Source organism: Portunus trituberculatus, chromosome 10, assembly GCF_017591435.1.
Source record: "Portunus trituberculatus isolate SZX2019 chromosome 10, ASM1759143v1, whole genome shotgun sequence".
Classification (NCBI taxonomy): domain Eukaryota; kingdom Metazoa; phylum Arthropoda; class Malacostraca; order Decapoda; family Portunidae; genus Portunus; species Portunus trituberculatus.
Genome location: NC_059264.1, coordinates 1,151,583 through 1,166,582, shown reverse-complemented (window position 1 = coordinate 1,166,582; position 15,000 = coordinate 1,151,583). Strand labels below are relative to the sequence as shown.

Below are 15,000 nucleotides of genomic sequence, written 5' to 3'. Positions count from 1 at the left end.
CTCTCTCTCTCACAGACACCCTCAGCTCAGCCTTCGGTCGCTCTCTGGATCACGAGATAGAGGGCCAGCGGTGTCGTTTCTACAGATCAAGACAGAGCGTGGCGGGAGGGCTGGACGCGTGGCCCTTCCCTCGTAACTCCCCAGTCCATGGCAGGATCTCCCAATCGTACGTGCGTTCCCCTCCACCTCTAGCATTGCACTGAGGTCTGGCTGGGCGATACGTGAGTTTATATTCGCCCGTCCGGGTTGGGTTGGTCTGTGTGTCTTTGTATGTGTTGTTGTTATTGTTTTTTGTTTTATTGATAGAAAAAAAGAGAAAGGGGATAAAAAAGAGAAATAGGGAAGGAGGATGAAAAGAAAAAAAAAGGGGGAGAGAGAGAGAGGATAAACTGAAGAGGAAAATATTTACACAAACTCACAAAAAATACTAGAAAAAAGAAAATCCTACAAAAAATAAGATTAAAAATGAAAAAGAAAGAAAATGTGTCTGGAAAAAAAAACTTGAAAGGAAAGAAGAAATAAAGACAAAACACAGATACACACAAGAGAGAGAGAGAGAGAGAGAGAGAGAGAGAGAGAGAGAGAGAGGATTAGTGTGCAGTCATCCTCTTTCTCACGCTTAAGCGAAGAGATACAAGAGATAAGGAAAGAAAGAGAGATAGAGAGAGAAAAGATTTTGTTCGCGTTAAGAAAAACAAAGAAAAACAAAGAAAAAAAAAAAATAAAGAACACAAACATTCTATATGAGATTAAAAAAAAACTATATTTTCATTATAAGGAGAAGGATTTGCTCTCTCTCTCTCTCTCTCTCTCTCTCTCTCTCTCTCTCTCTCTCTCTCTCTCTCTCTCTCTCTCTCTAGAACATAGAATAAAGAGAAGAATAAGAACAAGATCAAGAACAGCACGATATAACATGAAAAACTATTATTACTATTATTATTATTATTATTATTATTATTATTATTATTATTATTATTGTAACAGTCTGCAATAACAAGACGTTGAAGTAAGTTACAGTCGAGGCAGTTAACTTAAATTACACTAATTAGCTAATTGGAGGTGAGTTTTGAGGTGGTGGGGCAGTAACTCACAGTAATTACAGGTGTGTGTGTGTGTGTGTGTGAGAGAGAGAGAGAGAGAGAGAGAGAGAGAGAGAGAGAGAGAGAGAAGCAATAAACGGCATGGATGTGATTTGTTGCTTCTTCCTCGCCCTCTCTCTCTCTCTCTCTCTCTCTCTCTCTCTCTCTCTCTCTCTCTCTCTCTCTCTCTCTCTTTTCTGCAATTTGAGCATCTATGAAAAACTTTTCCTTTTTCTCCATTTTTCCTACTCCCTACTATTCCTCCTCCTCCTCCTCCTCCTCCTCCTCCTCCTCCTCCTCCTCCTCCTCCTCCTCTTTCTTCCTCTCCTCTTCCTCATCAAAAGTCCTTGCAGAGACTCATCTTCCGCCCTTATATCGAGATGAACATTCCTCCTCCTCCTCCTCCTCCTCCTCCTCCTCCTCCTCCTCCTTTTACTTCTCTTCACTCTTTATCAGTGTCTTCTTTCACTTCCTTGTCATCGTTTTTTTACTCGTTTTTCCCCCTTTCCTTTCATTTATCTTCATATCCTCCTCTTCCTCCTCTTGTTCCTCCTCCTCCTCCTCCTCCTCGTTCTTCTTCTTCTTCATCGTCTTCTGCTCCTTCATCCTTTCTTTATCCACTTTTTTATGTCTTTCTTTTCATTCCTATTCGTACAGACACCACTAAACCACCTCCTCCTCTTTCTCCTCCTCCTCCTACAAAGCCTTCTTCATCACCTCCTCCTTCTGCGCCTCCTCCAGGTTGAAGTCGCTGCGTTTTTATGGCCTTTTGGAACATATCAAGTCTCGCTTCTACGTGTCACGCTGTCTGGCGGCGCACGGGCTGAGGACAAGGGAGCAAGGGAAGATGAACCTCGTAATGACACAATCCTGCTTCTATGTTCTCCTATTTGGCTTCGGTCTCAGCGCCTTGTCTCTCGTACTGGAGGTGCTGCTGGCTCTCTGCTCCTCTTGCGACCTTGTGCGGCTGTGATGGGGTGATGATTGGAGTGTGTCAAGTGGATAAACGTGATTTTTTTCGTGTTTTTTTCTATTTTTTTTTGTGTGGATGGATTTATTTGTTTTATTTATATCTGGTGTTTTTTTTCCGTTTTTTTTTCTTTTTATTGTCATTTTCTTGTTTTATTTTTCTTACTTTTTTTTCTTTGTTTGTTTTCTCCTTTTGTGTGGTTTTCATTTTTCGTTTTTCTTCTTTTTCTTTTTTTCTTATATTTGTTTTGTGTTTTTTTTTTATTGGTGGTTTTCTAAGTTTTTTTTTTCTCAGTTTCTTTTTTTTTTTTTGGTGTTAATGATTAAGTTTTTCTTTTTCTACACCTTTTTTATTTTTTTTTATTTTATTGTAGTTTTCCAGGTTTTCTTTGCCTTTTTCTTTCTTGTTTTTCTTTTTTTGCGGTGATTTTGTTTTTTTTTTCTTCCTCTTTTTTTGTGTTTTGTGTTTTTATTGCTTTCCAGAATTTTTCTTACTTTTTTTCTTGTTTTTCTTTTTGTGTTTTTGAATTTTCGTTTTTCTTTATTTTGTTAGTCTTTTCTTTATTGCAGTTTTACATATTTTTCTTGCTATTTTCTTCCTTGCTTTTCCTTTTATTAATGATTTCGTTTTTCTTTTCCTCTTTTTTGCAAGTTTTCATTATTTTCTTCCGTTTTTCTTGTAAGGTTTGTGGTTTCTTATTTTTCAAGCTGTTACGGTTTCACTTTCCTTGAATTAGTCCTCTCACAACATTCACGTCAAGCCTTTCCTCTTTTCCACACGACTCAACCCTGCACAGCTAGTTTTTGCCTACTACTCCTTCCGATTCCGTTAACGTAGCACCTCACATCAACACACTCAAAGCTACATGATTAAATTCCTGCCGGTAACAACTCCAGTCTCTCATGTTCAGCCAAGCGTGTTTCATTACGTAAGGGAATCTTGTACGCACTTTTATCGTGTTTTGACTCGAGTGGCAGGCAGGCAGAGTCGCGGGTCTGTGAGGAGTTGTTAAGTGTCTACTGATCTGTTTCTTGATTAGTGGCAGAGTTCAAGGGTGGCTGGTATTGAGATCTCGTGGTGTTGTCTTTTTTTCCATTTTTTTTTTCCTTTTCTTTTTTTTTGTGAGGGATATTTTCTTTTTCTTGTTTTTTTTTTTGCGTTTTCTGTTTTTTTTTTTTTTGTTCATAGATATTTGTGTTTGTTTTTTTCTCACTTTTTTTCTTTTTTCTTTTTTCTTTTTTTTGCAGTGATATAAAACGTAAGTAGAGAATATATACGTACATGGATTGAATATGTGTTTTATTCAATCCTAGTTGTGGAATGGAATAATGTCAAGTCCGACTACTAAAAATACTACTATTACTACTACTACTACTACTACAACTACTACTGCTCCTACTACATTACCTTTTGCTACTACCACTACTACTACTACGACTACTACTACTACTACTACTACTACTACTACAAACCTCCTTTACCATAAGTTAGTAGCGCTAAAAAAAAAATAAAATAAAAAAAACACGAACTACATCTACTACTATCATTATTACCGCCACCACAACCACCACCACCACCACCACCACCACCACCACCACTACAAAAACCACCATCACCTCGAATAATCACGAAAAAAAAAAAACTGCTACCACCACCACCACCACCACCACCACCACCATCACCACCACCATCACCACCACCACCACCACCACGCCTCTCCCAGTTTACGTAGGAGGAAATCTGAGATGGGGAGCAATTAGCAAAGCCGCTACCTAGATTACCTTCGTGAGCCGCAGAATTAAGGGAATGGATCGTTATTCTTAGGTGTGTGTGTGTGTGTGTGTGTGTGTGTGTGTGTGTGTGTGTGTGTGTGTGTGTGTGTGTGTGTGTGTGTGTGTGTTCATTTCAAGTGTGTGTGTCTCTCTCTCTCTCTCTCTCTCTCTCTCTCTCTCTCTCTCTCTCTCTCTCTCTCTCTCTCTCCTAATGAACTCCATGGGAAGAAATGAAAACTGAGAAAAGGAAGGAAAATTTCTATAAAACGGGACAGTTTCCTTTTCCTCCTTAATGAGAGAGAGAGAGAGAGAGAGAGAGAGAGAGAGAGAGAGAGAGAGAGAGAGAGAGAGAGAGAGAGAGAGAGAGAGACTCACAAGGGACGAACATGAAACTCAATGCCACTCATCATATCTTCCTCCTCCTTCTTCTCCTCTTCCTCCTTCAGCACCTCCTCCTCCTCCTCTTCCTCCTTGACAAGCCTGCTAAGAGGTGAATCATGTATCTAGACGTGACACTCAACAAAAAAGAAATGTATGGAGAGAGAGAGAGAGAGAGAGAGAGAGAGAGAGAGAGAGAGAGAGAGAGAGAGAGAGAGAGAGAGAGAGAGAGAGAGAGAGAGAGAGAGAGAGAGAGAGTTACGAAGGTTCACAGGTAAACGTCTTGGTGACATAACAGTACATTTAGAGTTGAAAACCATTACCGAGTATTAAATTTAATGGCGTCTTTTAATGCTACAACTGGGAATTGGAAGATTGGAGCCATTAATTCAAAATCTCATTGATGTTTTCCCATTCTCTCTTATAAAAATATTTCCCCTCTAGTTAAAATATAATGGCAGACTGATGAACTCACACACACACACACACACACACACACACACACACACACACACACACACACACACACACACGGAAATTTAAGGTAAAAATACAAATATAATCATGATAATTGAGAGGTAACAAAGGGAAAATGGGAAAAATAAGGAGAAAAATATGTAGGAAGAAAAACACAAACGCACACACACACACACACACACAAACACTAGGAAGGAGTCTGGAAAGAGGAAAAAAGAAATAAAGGAGAAAATAAAAAAGAGAGAGAGAGAGGTAAGAAGAAAAAAAAAACCCCAGGAAACACGGAAGCAATAGACACTCACGAATTAAAAAACAGTTATAAAAAAAAACACGAAACGAAATCGAAAAAAAAACAAAACAAAAAAACATGGAAATAAAGAAGAGGAGGGGGAAATAAAGCAAGAATAAATAAAAATAATAAAAATATCTAGAATCCACAAAAAGTTTGAAAAGAGTGTAACAAAATGTAAACACGATAAAAAAAATAAAAATAAAAAATAAATAAGACTTGAAAAATTGTGAGAAAATTGAGATATCTTTAATTTCGAGAGAGAGAGAGAGAGAGAGAGAGAGAGAGAGAGAGAGAGAGAGAGAGAGAGAGAGAGAGAGAGAGAGAGAGAGAGAGAGAGCGAGCAACATCCCTTTTCATTTTTAGAAGCAAGTCTCTCCTCCTCCTCCTCCTCCTCCTCCTCCTCCTCCTCCTCCTCCTCCTCCTCCTCCTCCTCCTCCTCCTCCTCCTCCTCCTCCTCCTCCTCCTCCTCCTCCTCCTCCTCCTCCTCCTCCTCCTCCTCCTCCTCCTCCTCCTCCTCCTCCTCCTCCTCCTCCTCCTCCTCCTCCTCCTCCTCCTCCTCCTCCTCCTCCTCCTCCTCCTCCTCCTCCTTTTATTGTTCTTGTTCTTACTTCTTTAAGCGAGGGTGTGAAGGGAAGAAGGGATACGAGAGAGAGAGAGAGAGAGAGAGAGAGAGAGAGAGAGAGAGAGAGAGAGAGAGAGAGAGAGAGAGAGAGAGAGAGAGAGAGAGAGAGAGAGAGTAATATCCTTTCCCTATTTTTGTTCTATTTAATTAATGAGCACAAAGATTAAAAACGTTGACTATTATTATGATTATTTTTACCACCAACCAGGAAAAATAATGAAGCTTTTTATTATAATTTTCATTTTCAAACAATTAATTTCATACATTCATTCGTTCATTGTCAATAATCCTGTCCATCTGTCAGTTCACTTATATGATAAAGAACAAAACGAAGAAAGAAAGAAAAGAAAGACGATAAATACTTTCTCTCTCTCTCTCTCTCTCTCTCTCTCTCTCTCTCTCTCTCTCTCTCTCTCGACATTTATTACTGAAATATTGTAATCATAAAACAATAAATCTTTCAAACCCGTGTATTTTTTATTTATTAGTTTATTTGTTCATTATGTTTTTCAAAGTTTACTATTAGTTTATCTACATGGCTGTCTAGTTAAGTCTGAGTGTATCTTTTTATCTATCTATCTATCTATTTGTCTATCTATCTATCTGCCTATTTATCTATCTATTTATCTATTTATTTATCTATTTATTTGTTTATCTACCTATCTGTATCTATTTATCTATCTATGTATGTATGCATGTATCTATCTATCTATCTATCCATCCATATATCTATCTCAATCTGTCTATCCATATCTCCATAACTTATACATCAATTTTCTGCCTCTCTACTTACCCACTTATCTACCACTCTAGCTAACCAACAGTCAATCAAACAATATCAGTCAAACCCAATCAATCATCCTTCGGTCCATCTATTCACCCATGCACTGAGAAACTAGTCAACCACAACAACTCACACCACCACAAGTCATTTCTCTAAGTACTCCGGCAGACCATCTCATTCCATAGCCCCCAGCTCCTATCTCATCGCCCTTGGGTTGGATCTCTGGCCATCTTCTGCCGCTAACTGCTCCTCTGGTACTACTAAGTGCATGTCTTCACCCTCTCTTCCACTTTGTCTCATTCTTTTTCTGCTGTAAGAGCTGGTCTGTTTGCGTTCATTTGTCATTTTCTTTGTTGAGGGTCAAGGCGAGAGTGGTGGTAGAAGTAGAAGTTTAAGAGGAAGAGGAAGAGAAAGAGGAGGAGGGAGAAGAAGAGGGAGAGGAAGAGGGGAAGGAGAGGAAGAGGGAGAGGAAGAGGGAGAGGAAGAGGAAGAGGAAGATGAGGAAAAGAAGAAGTAGTAGAAGAAGAAGAAGAAGAAAAAGAAGATGTAGAAGAAATATTTGTAGAAGAATAAGAATAAGAATACGAAGAAGACGACGAAGAAGAAGAAGAAGAAGAAGAAGAAGAAGAAGAAGAAGAAGAAGAAGAAGAAGAAGAAGAAGAAGAAGAAGAAGAAGAAGAAGAAGAAAAAAAAAAAAAAAAAAAAAAAGAAGAAGAAGAAGAAGAAGAAAAAGAAAAAGAAAAAGAAAAAGAAAAAGAAAAAAGAAAAAAAAGAAAAAGGAGAAAACAGATAACATTAACAACACCAACACCACCACCAACTTCTACCACCACCAACAAATCAACCACCAACAGATCATTCCCAAACCTCTCTCCTAGCTACTCAAATTCCACCATTCCCGCTATTTCCATTCCCACTAAGCTATCTACGGACCACCGACACACATTGACGGGGCTTCGAACTGGCAACTTTAAGAGCACGAGTCGCCCAGAGCACCACAAAAGCCTGTCGATGTGCTACACTCCGTTTACTTACCGCTGCGCAAAACATTCAACGCTAGAGTCCCTCCCTCGACAACAAATATCCGCTTTCATGGCTTTATTTTTCGCCCTGTTGCTTCTCTGACCTGTGTTCTACTTCTGACCTCACCTCCACTGCTACATAATTTCTACATGTGTTTTTGTGATTCTACTGAGAGTTTAATAAGATTTCTACACCATTAACCATTTCTGTACCATGACGTGTGTTTTTCCATATTCATTCTGGTTATTGTTTGGTGGTTTTATATGGCTTTAGAAATTTATGTGAGGGGTTGAAATAGTGAAGACTGTGGCCATTAATCTTCTGACCTCCATAGACACTTCCTAATGTCAATGAAATGGTCTAATCGTACACATATCTCAAGGTAAAAATACGTCCCAGTACTGAAGAGGTGATTTTATACAGCTTTTGAAATTTATGTGGGCGATTAAAATAGTGAACAAGAAAACCTGCAAGAAACAACTACACAACAACAACATAGGAAGACAAAACAAAACAGAAACAAGACAAAATCAAAACAAACCAGCAAATAATAATAAAATAAAAATAAAAGAAGAAAAACAACCAAAACAACCACACAACAAGACAGGAAGACAAAACAACAAAAAACTCACATCAAAACAAAACAGAAACAAAACAAAACAAACCAGCAAATAACAATAAAAAAACAGAACAAGAACAAGAACAACTCAAAACCACCACACAAAAAGAGAGTAAGACATCAAAACAAACCAAGACAAAAAATCAAAACAAAATTCAAACAAACCACGAGCCTTACATGACAATCCCAACATAAATCTCACTAGTCATCTACTTTTCCTTTATTTTCCCCACCTATGACAACCTACCCTTCGAAGTCTCCCTAGTGATTCAAATACCCGGTACTTGGCGAGGAGGCAGCAAACTTTCACTGCCACCTTAGCTCTTCCCGATTCCTTGTACGCTTTGGTAATGTGAGAAGTTAGATAAGGTAAAGACGGAGTGAGGGAGAAGGGAGGGACGGTGGAAGGAAGGGGAAGAGGGTGGGAGAGAGGGAGGGAGGGAGGGAGGGAGGGAGGGAAGAAGGAAGGAAGGAAGGGAAGGAGGGAATGAGTGAATGAATGAAAGGAAGGAAGGAAGAAGAGGAAAGAAAGGAGTGAGTGAGTGAGTGAGTGAGTGAGTGAGTGATTAAGTAAGCAAGTAGGTAAATAAACATAACTTAGGTTCATTAAAATTTGATTAGATTAGATTAAGTTAAGTTAAGTTAAAGTCACATTAAGACAGATTAGATTAAGCTGTCAGAACAGACCGAGGAGTAAAAAATCACCTTAGAATCATCACCAGTTCATCACCAGTTCACCAACCCTTACATCCACATCCGGCATCACCACCACTTCACCAGCACCATATCATCACAGTGCTGGCTTCCCTTTCATTTCAACCAATCAGGAACTCTCCACCATTCCGCCATTGTACCGCCCATGCACCGGCACTCCCGACTCTCAGGTGTGGCCGCACAAACACACTAAACATTTGATCAAGTTTTGTGGTGCTTCAAATGAATAGAAATCGTATCAGTATTTGTGTGTGTCTGTGTCTGTGTGTGTGTGTGTGTGTGTGTGTGTGTGTGTGTGTGTGTGTGTGTGTGTGTGTGTGTGTGTGTGTGTGTGTTGGTAATCTGGTTTGAACATAGTAGGCGTGAAGGGAAAGATTTAGGATTCTTTTGTTGTTGTGCTAGATATTTGAAGCATTGGGAAGCTGTGAGTTATGTTTGGTGTACTGGCGGTGCATTAACAAAGGAAAATTGATGTGTGTTGTGCTAGGTTTGTCAGTGTTAGCGGGATCAGTTTAATGGTAATGACATGTAGATTCTATATATGTATGTATGTATGTATGTATATATGTATGTATGTTTGTGTATTTGACCTAGTTATATTTTTACCTTATGTATTTTTTTTTTTAAGGTTTTGTAAGTATCTATCAATCTACATATCGGTCTATTTCTATTTTGTTTTTATCTATCTATTTCATCTGTCTATGTATGTATGTATGTGTGTATGTGTGTGTATTTTGTACTAGTTATATCTTTACTTTATTTATGAAGGTTTTATCAATAAAGTATGTAAGTATTTATCAATCTACATATCTATCTCTATTTTGCTTTTATCTAATCTATCTGCCTTTGTATGTATGTATGTATGTATGTGTGTGCGTGTAATTAAACCAGTTATATTTTTGCCAAAACATCTTTTTTCTTATGCATTTTTAAAAGTTTTGTTGTCAGTAAAGAGTCTATGTGTCTATCAATCTATATATCCATTTTTTTCTATTTTTCTGTTGTGTTTCTGTCTATTTATCTGTCAATCTATTTATTCATTTACACGCTTTCTCATCTGTAACTGTGTGGCATGTAGTCTTTATTCCTCTATGTCTTTATGCACCATCTCTCTCTCTCTCTTTCATTCAAGTTTGTCTATTTATAAGTAGTTTTTTCAATTAATCAATACTACATGCATTCTTTCATTTATCTACAAACCAACATACCAACGACTCTCTCTCTCTCTCTCTCTCTCTCTCTCTCTCTCTCTCTCTCTCTCTCTCCTCCTTTTTTTTTTCTCTAATTTTTTGTTTTTTTCCTTCTTTCCTTCTTCTATTCCTTCTTTTTATCTCTCTTCCTCTCCTTCTTCTCTCTAATATTCTTCTTCTCTTCCTTATTTTCTTATTTTCTATTTTTGTCTCTCTCTCTCTCTCTCTCTCTCTCTCTCTCTCTCTCTCTCTCTCTCTCTCTCTCTCTCTCTCTCTCTCTCTCTCTCTCTCTCTCTCACGTATCTGTGTCTCTCATGCATATGTTTCTCTTTCTTTTTTCTCTTCCTCTCTTTCTTCTCTCTTCTTCTATTTCTTATTTCTCTTTCCTTTCTTCTTGATCTTTTTCTTATTTTTTCTTATCTTTGCTCTCTCTCGTATCTTTATCACGTATCTGTGTTTCTCATTTTTTTTTCTCTTCCTCTCTTTCTTCTCTCCTTTTTTTTTTTTTTACTTTCTCTATTTCTCTTCTTACTCTTTTTTTTTTATCATTTTTCTCATTTTGTTCTCTCTCACATCTTTATCATGTATCTGTGTCCCTTATATCTTCCACGTATCAGTAACCCAGACACGTTCATTTCCATCAGTGTGTCTGCAGAACTACACACAAACACTTCCTCTTCTCTATCAGTGAATATTGCTAACCAGTCTCGCTCCGGTCAGTCAGTCAGTCAGTCAGTCTCTCGCTAATGCTTTGATCATGAATGCAGGAAACGCTAGTATTGTTGTGTGTCCTTGAAACAGGGGGGGTGGGGGATGAGAGATTTGGGCAGTGCTGTTATTCATCTTTTGGTGTGTGTGTGTGTGTGTGTAGTTTACTTAGTAGTTGGTGGTGGTGGTGGTGGTGGTGGTAATTAGGAAATGATAGCAATGGTAATAATAGAGATGATGATGATGATGATGATAATAATAATAATAATAATAATGATAATGATGATAATGATGATAATAATGATAATAATAATGATAATGATAATAATAATGATAGTAGTAATGATAATAATGATAATAATGAGGATACTACTACAACTACTACTACTACTACTACTACTACTACTACTACTACTACTACTACTACTGATACTAATAATAAGATAATAATAATAATGATAATGAAAATAATAATAATAATGATAACGATGATGATAATAATAAGGAAATGAATAAAGAAGAAGTAAGCAAGAAAAAAAACATGAACAAGAAATAAAAGAAAAGAAAAAACCCAAAGAAACAACAACAAGACATAAAACAAGAAAAAAAGAAACAAAGGCAACCAAACAAAAAAAAAAAGGAAATAAAAAACAACTCTCTCTCTCTCTCTCTCTCTCTCTCTCTCTCTCTCTCTCCGTCAACAGGTAAACAACAAACATTTACCAGCGCCTCTCATCCTTTCTACCTGCAGCCTTCTCACCTGCTCCTAATTAGCTACAACACCTGGACACTCAAGGGAAGGGGTAACAAACCACTGTAAAGAGAGAGAGAGAGAGAGAGAGAGAGAGAGAGAGAGAGAGAGAGAGAGAGAGAGAGAGAGAGAGAGAGAGAGAGAAAAATAAAATAATAATAATAATAATAAGGGTGTAGAAAAAAAGAAAAGAAAAAAAAACAAGGAAGAAATAAGAAAAATAACAAAAACAAGAAGAAAAAAATAGAAATAAAACGCACGACGAAAGAAAAAGAAAATAAGAAAAAGAAAAAAGAACGAAACGACGGAAAAAAATAATAAAAAAAATATAAAAAAAAAAGAAGAAAGAAGATGATAACCCACACCACTCCCGTGACGGCGATACACGCGGGAAAGTTTGCATCATTACAACGAGAGGCAAAAAATGTTTATACTTTGATGAAAACTTTGTCAATTAGCCATTAACTCATGTCAGCTTACAATAACACCACGAGGAGGAGGAGGAGGAGGAGGAGGAGGAGGAGGAGGAGGAGGAGGAGGAGAGGACTGAACAGCATAAAAGAGAACGATGACCTAAGGAGTAAGAAGAAGAAGAAGAAGAAGAAGAAGAAGAAGAAGAAGAAGAAGAAGAAGAAGAAGAAGAAGAAGAAGAAGAAGAAGAAGAAGAAGAAGAAGAAGAAGAAGAAGAAGAAGAAGAAGAAGAAGAAGAAGAAGAAGAAGAAGAAGAAGAAGATTAGAGAACAAGAGGAGGAGGAGGAGGAGGAGGAGGAGGAGGAAAAAGGAAGAAGGAGAAGGAAGAAGAAGAAGAAGAAGAAGAAGAAGAAGAAGAAGAAGAAGAAGAAGAAGAAGAAGAAGAAGAAGAAAGAAGAAAAGAAGAAGAAGAAGAAAAGAAAAAAGAAAAAAAAGAAAAAGAAAAAAAGAAGAAAAAGAAGAAGAAGAAGAAGAAGAAGAAGAAGAAACGAAAGTACCCACCCAGAATATGAGAGACGAGAAGAGATAACCAAAGGAAGAGAAGAAGACCAGGAAGAAAAACGAAGCAGAAGAAAGAAAGAAAGAGGAGGAGGAGGAGGAGGAGGAGGAGGAGGAGGAGGAGGAGGAAGAAGAAGATACAGGTGTTAAGGAGATGAAAGAAACCACTTGGTAATAACAACCTCCTTAAAGAGACACCCAATAAGAAGGAAGAGAAAAAGTTGAGAAAAAAAAATATTAATAGCTCAAGAAAGAGAAGAATGTTAGAAAAAGATTGAAACTTATTGATCACTCTGAAAAATAATAAAAAAAAAAAGAGATGAATGAGTGAAAATAAAGTTAGTGAAATCATTAAAAAGGATTGAGGAAAAAAAATATATGAATAGCTTAAGAAAAAATTTTGATAGACAGGATGTGAAATAAGAAAACGGGAAAAAAAATGAAAAATAGAGAAAAGAAAGAAAAGATAAATGGTATAAAAATAAAAAGTTACTGAAATTAGTGAGGGAAAAAATATTATTAACAGATTAAGAATAGAAAAAAAAGTAAAAATTAAAATAATGGAAAGGAAAACATGATGAATATAATAAATAAGGGAAATAAAATAGAGGAAAAATGGAAAAAAGGAAGCATATATTGAAATTTAACCTAAAAATATAAAATTGATGAAAATAAAAAAAAACGAAAAATATGAAACAAAATAGTTAAATAGATGAAATAATGAATGATAAATGATGTAAATAGAATGAAAAGTGAATAAAGCGAGATAAAAATTGACATAATAAAAAAAGGAAATAAATAGAAATAAAAAAAAAAAAACGAAAGGTATGAAAAGAAATATACGAAGATAATTAACTTGAGGAAATGAATAATAAAAAAAAAAAAATAAGGAGTAGACAATATAATGAATAATGAAAAAAAAAATAGTGAATGATTGATGGAAATAATGAAAATAGAAAAAAAAAACTTAATGACTTGTAAAATGAAACGAAAATAAACAAACTCACAGATTAATGAGAAAAAAATGTAGAGGAAAAAAAAAACAAGTGATAAAAATGGAAACAAAAACAAGAATAGAGAATAGGAAACATAAAACAAAATAACGAAAGAAAGGAAGAGAGAAAAGAAGAAAAGAACACACAAAATACGCTAAGGAGAGGAAGAAACAAAGAAAAAAAAGACAAAGATGAGAGAGAGAGAGAGAGAAAGAAAGAGAGAGAGAAAAAATGAAAGAGAAAGAGAAACAACAAAAAAAAACGCCACAGAATTCAAGAGAGAGAGAGAGAGAGAGAGAGAGAGAGAGAGAGTGTGTGTGTGTGTGTGTGTGTGTGAGTGCGTGTGTGAGTGGTTCGCGACTCTTGACACGGTTTAGAGTGGTGCAGAGTTCGAATACACGACACACACGTCTGAAGCAGCTCGCAAGGCTTCACTGTGTGCTTCGTTGCTCCTCACGAGTGAATCATTAGTACTTCATTAAGACGACACGCCGGTTACCTAACGCCGAGTAATGAGGCTTCAGAGAGAGAGAGAGAGAGAGAGAGAGAGAGAGAGAGAGAGTGTGTGTGTGTGTGTGTGTGTGTGTGTGTGTGTGTGTGTGTGTGTGTGTGTGTGTGTGTGTGTGTGTGTGTGTGTGTGTGTGTGTGTGTGTGTGTGTCCATTATTACACGCTGAAAGCTACACACACACACACACACACTCTCTCTCTCTCTCTCTCTCTCTCTCTCTCTCTCTCTCTCTCTCTCTCTCTCTCTCTCTCTGTTTCAATTCATTCATATACGTCTTCCTTATCTCCCTCTCTCATTCCTCCTCCTCCTCCTCCTCCTCCTCCTCCTCCTCCTCCTCCTCCTCCTCCTCCTCCTCAATTTCTCCTTGTTTCTCTTCCTTCGTTCCTTTCTCCTCCTTTCTTTCCCTCCTTGATCTCCCCTTTTCTGTCTTTTTTCAATTCCTTTTCACATTTTCCATTATTTTCCTTTCATCTTCCTTTGTTTTCATTTATTCATCCTATTGTTTCCTTTCTCTTTCTTCTTATACTCTCCCTTTCCTTAATTTCCTCCTGTTTTCTATTTCTTTCCTTTTTCCTCTCTCTCTCTCTCTCTCTCTCTCTCTCTCTCTCTCTCTCTCTCTCTCTCTCTCTCTCTCTCTCCAGTTTCTTTCCCTGTTTTCCTTCTCTCTGTCTCTTATGTTTGTTTCTTCCCTTCCCTTTCCCTTCCCTTCTCTTCTCTTCTCTTCCCTTCCCTTCCCTCCCTTCCTTTCCTTTCTCTTCTCTTCCCTTTCATTCTCATCTTGTTTGTAAATTTAGGATCACAAAAACATCAACAGTCTTTACAAATAACGTGTGTGTGTGTGTGTGTGTGTGTGTGTGTGTGTGTGTGTGTGTGTGTGTGTGTGTGTGTGTGTGTGTACTTTCATTAAAAATATGTTCTTCTTTTCCTATTTTTCTTATTTAATCATTAATGAGACCCTTTCAAAATTTATACTTGAAATTAATGACATTTTAATAATTGTGTGTGTGTGTGTGTGTGTGTGTGTGTGTGTGTGTGTGTGTGTGTGTGTGTGTGTGTGTGTGTGTGTGGGTGATTAAAGGAACAGGCCACGCATAGGAATCGAACCCAGTACTGCCTATTAAGTTGGCAAGGATGTAACAGAGAAGCC

At 37.3% G+C, this 15,000-nt stretch overlaps 1 protein-coding gene across 1 annotated transcript in view; it reads left to right on the top strand.

Moving 5' to 3' along the window:
- Positions 1-2,052, top strand: part of LOC123501830 (ionotropic receptor 93a-like) — a 70,089-nt gene extending 68,037 nt beyond the window's left edge. Inside the window, exons 14-15 of the mRNA XM_045250858.1 lie at positions 16-166; positions 1,821-2,052. Coding sequence (XP_045106793.1) covers positions 16-166; positions 1,821-2,052 — 383 coding nt within the window. The remainder of the gene's footprint in view (positions 1-15; positions 167-1,820) is intronic.
- Positions 2,053-15,000: the final 12,948 nt, after the last annotated feature.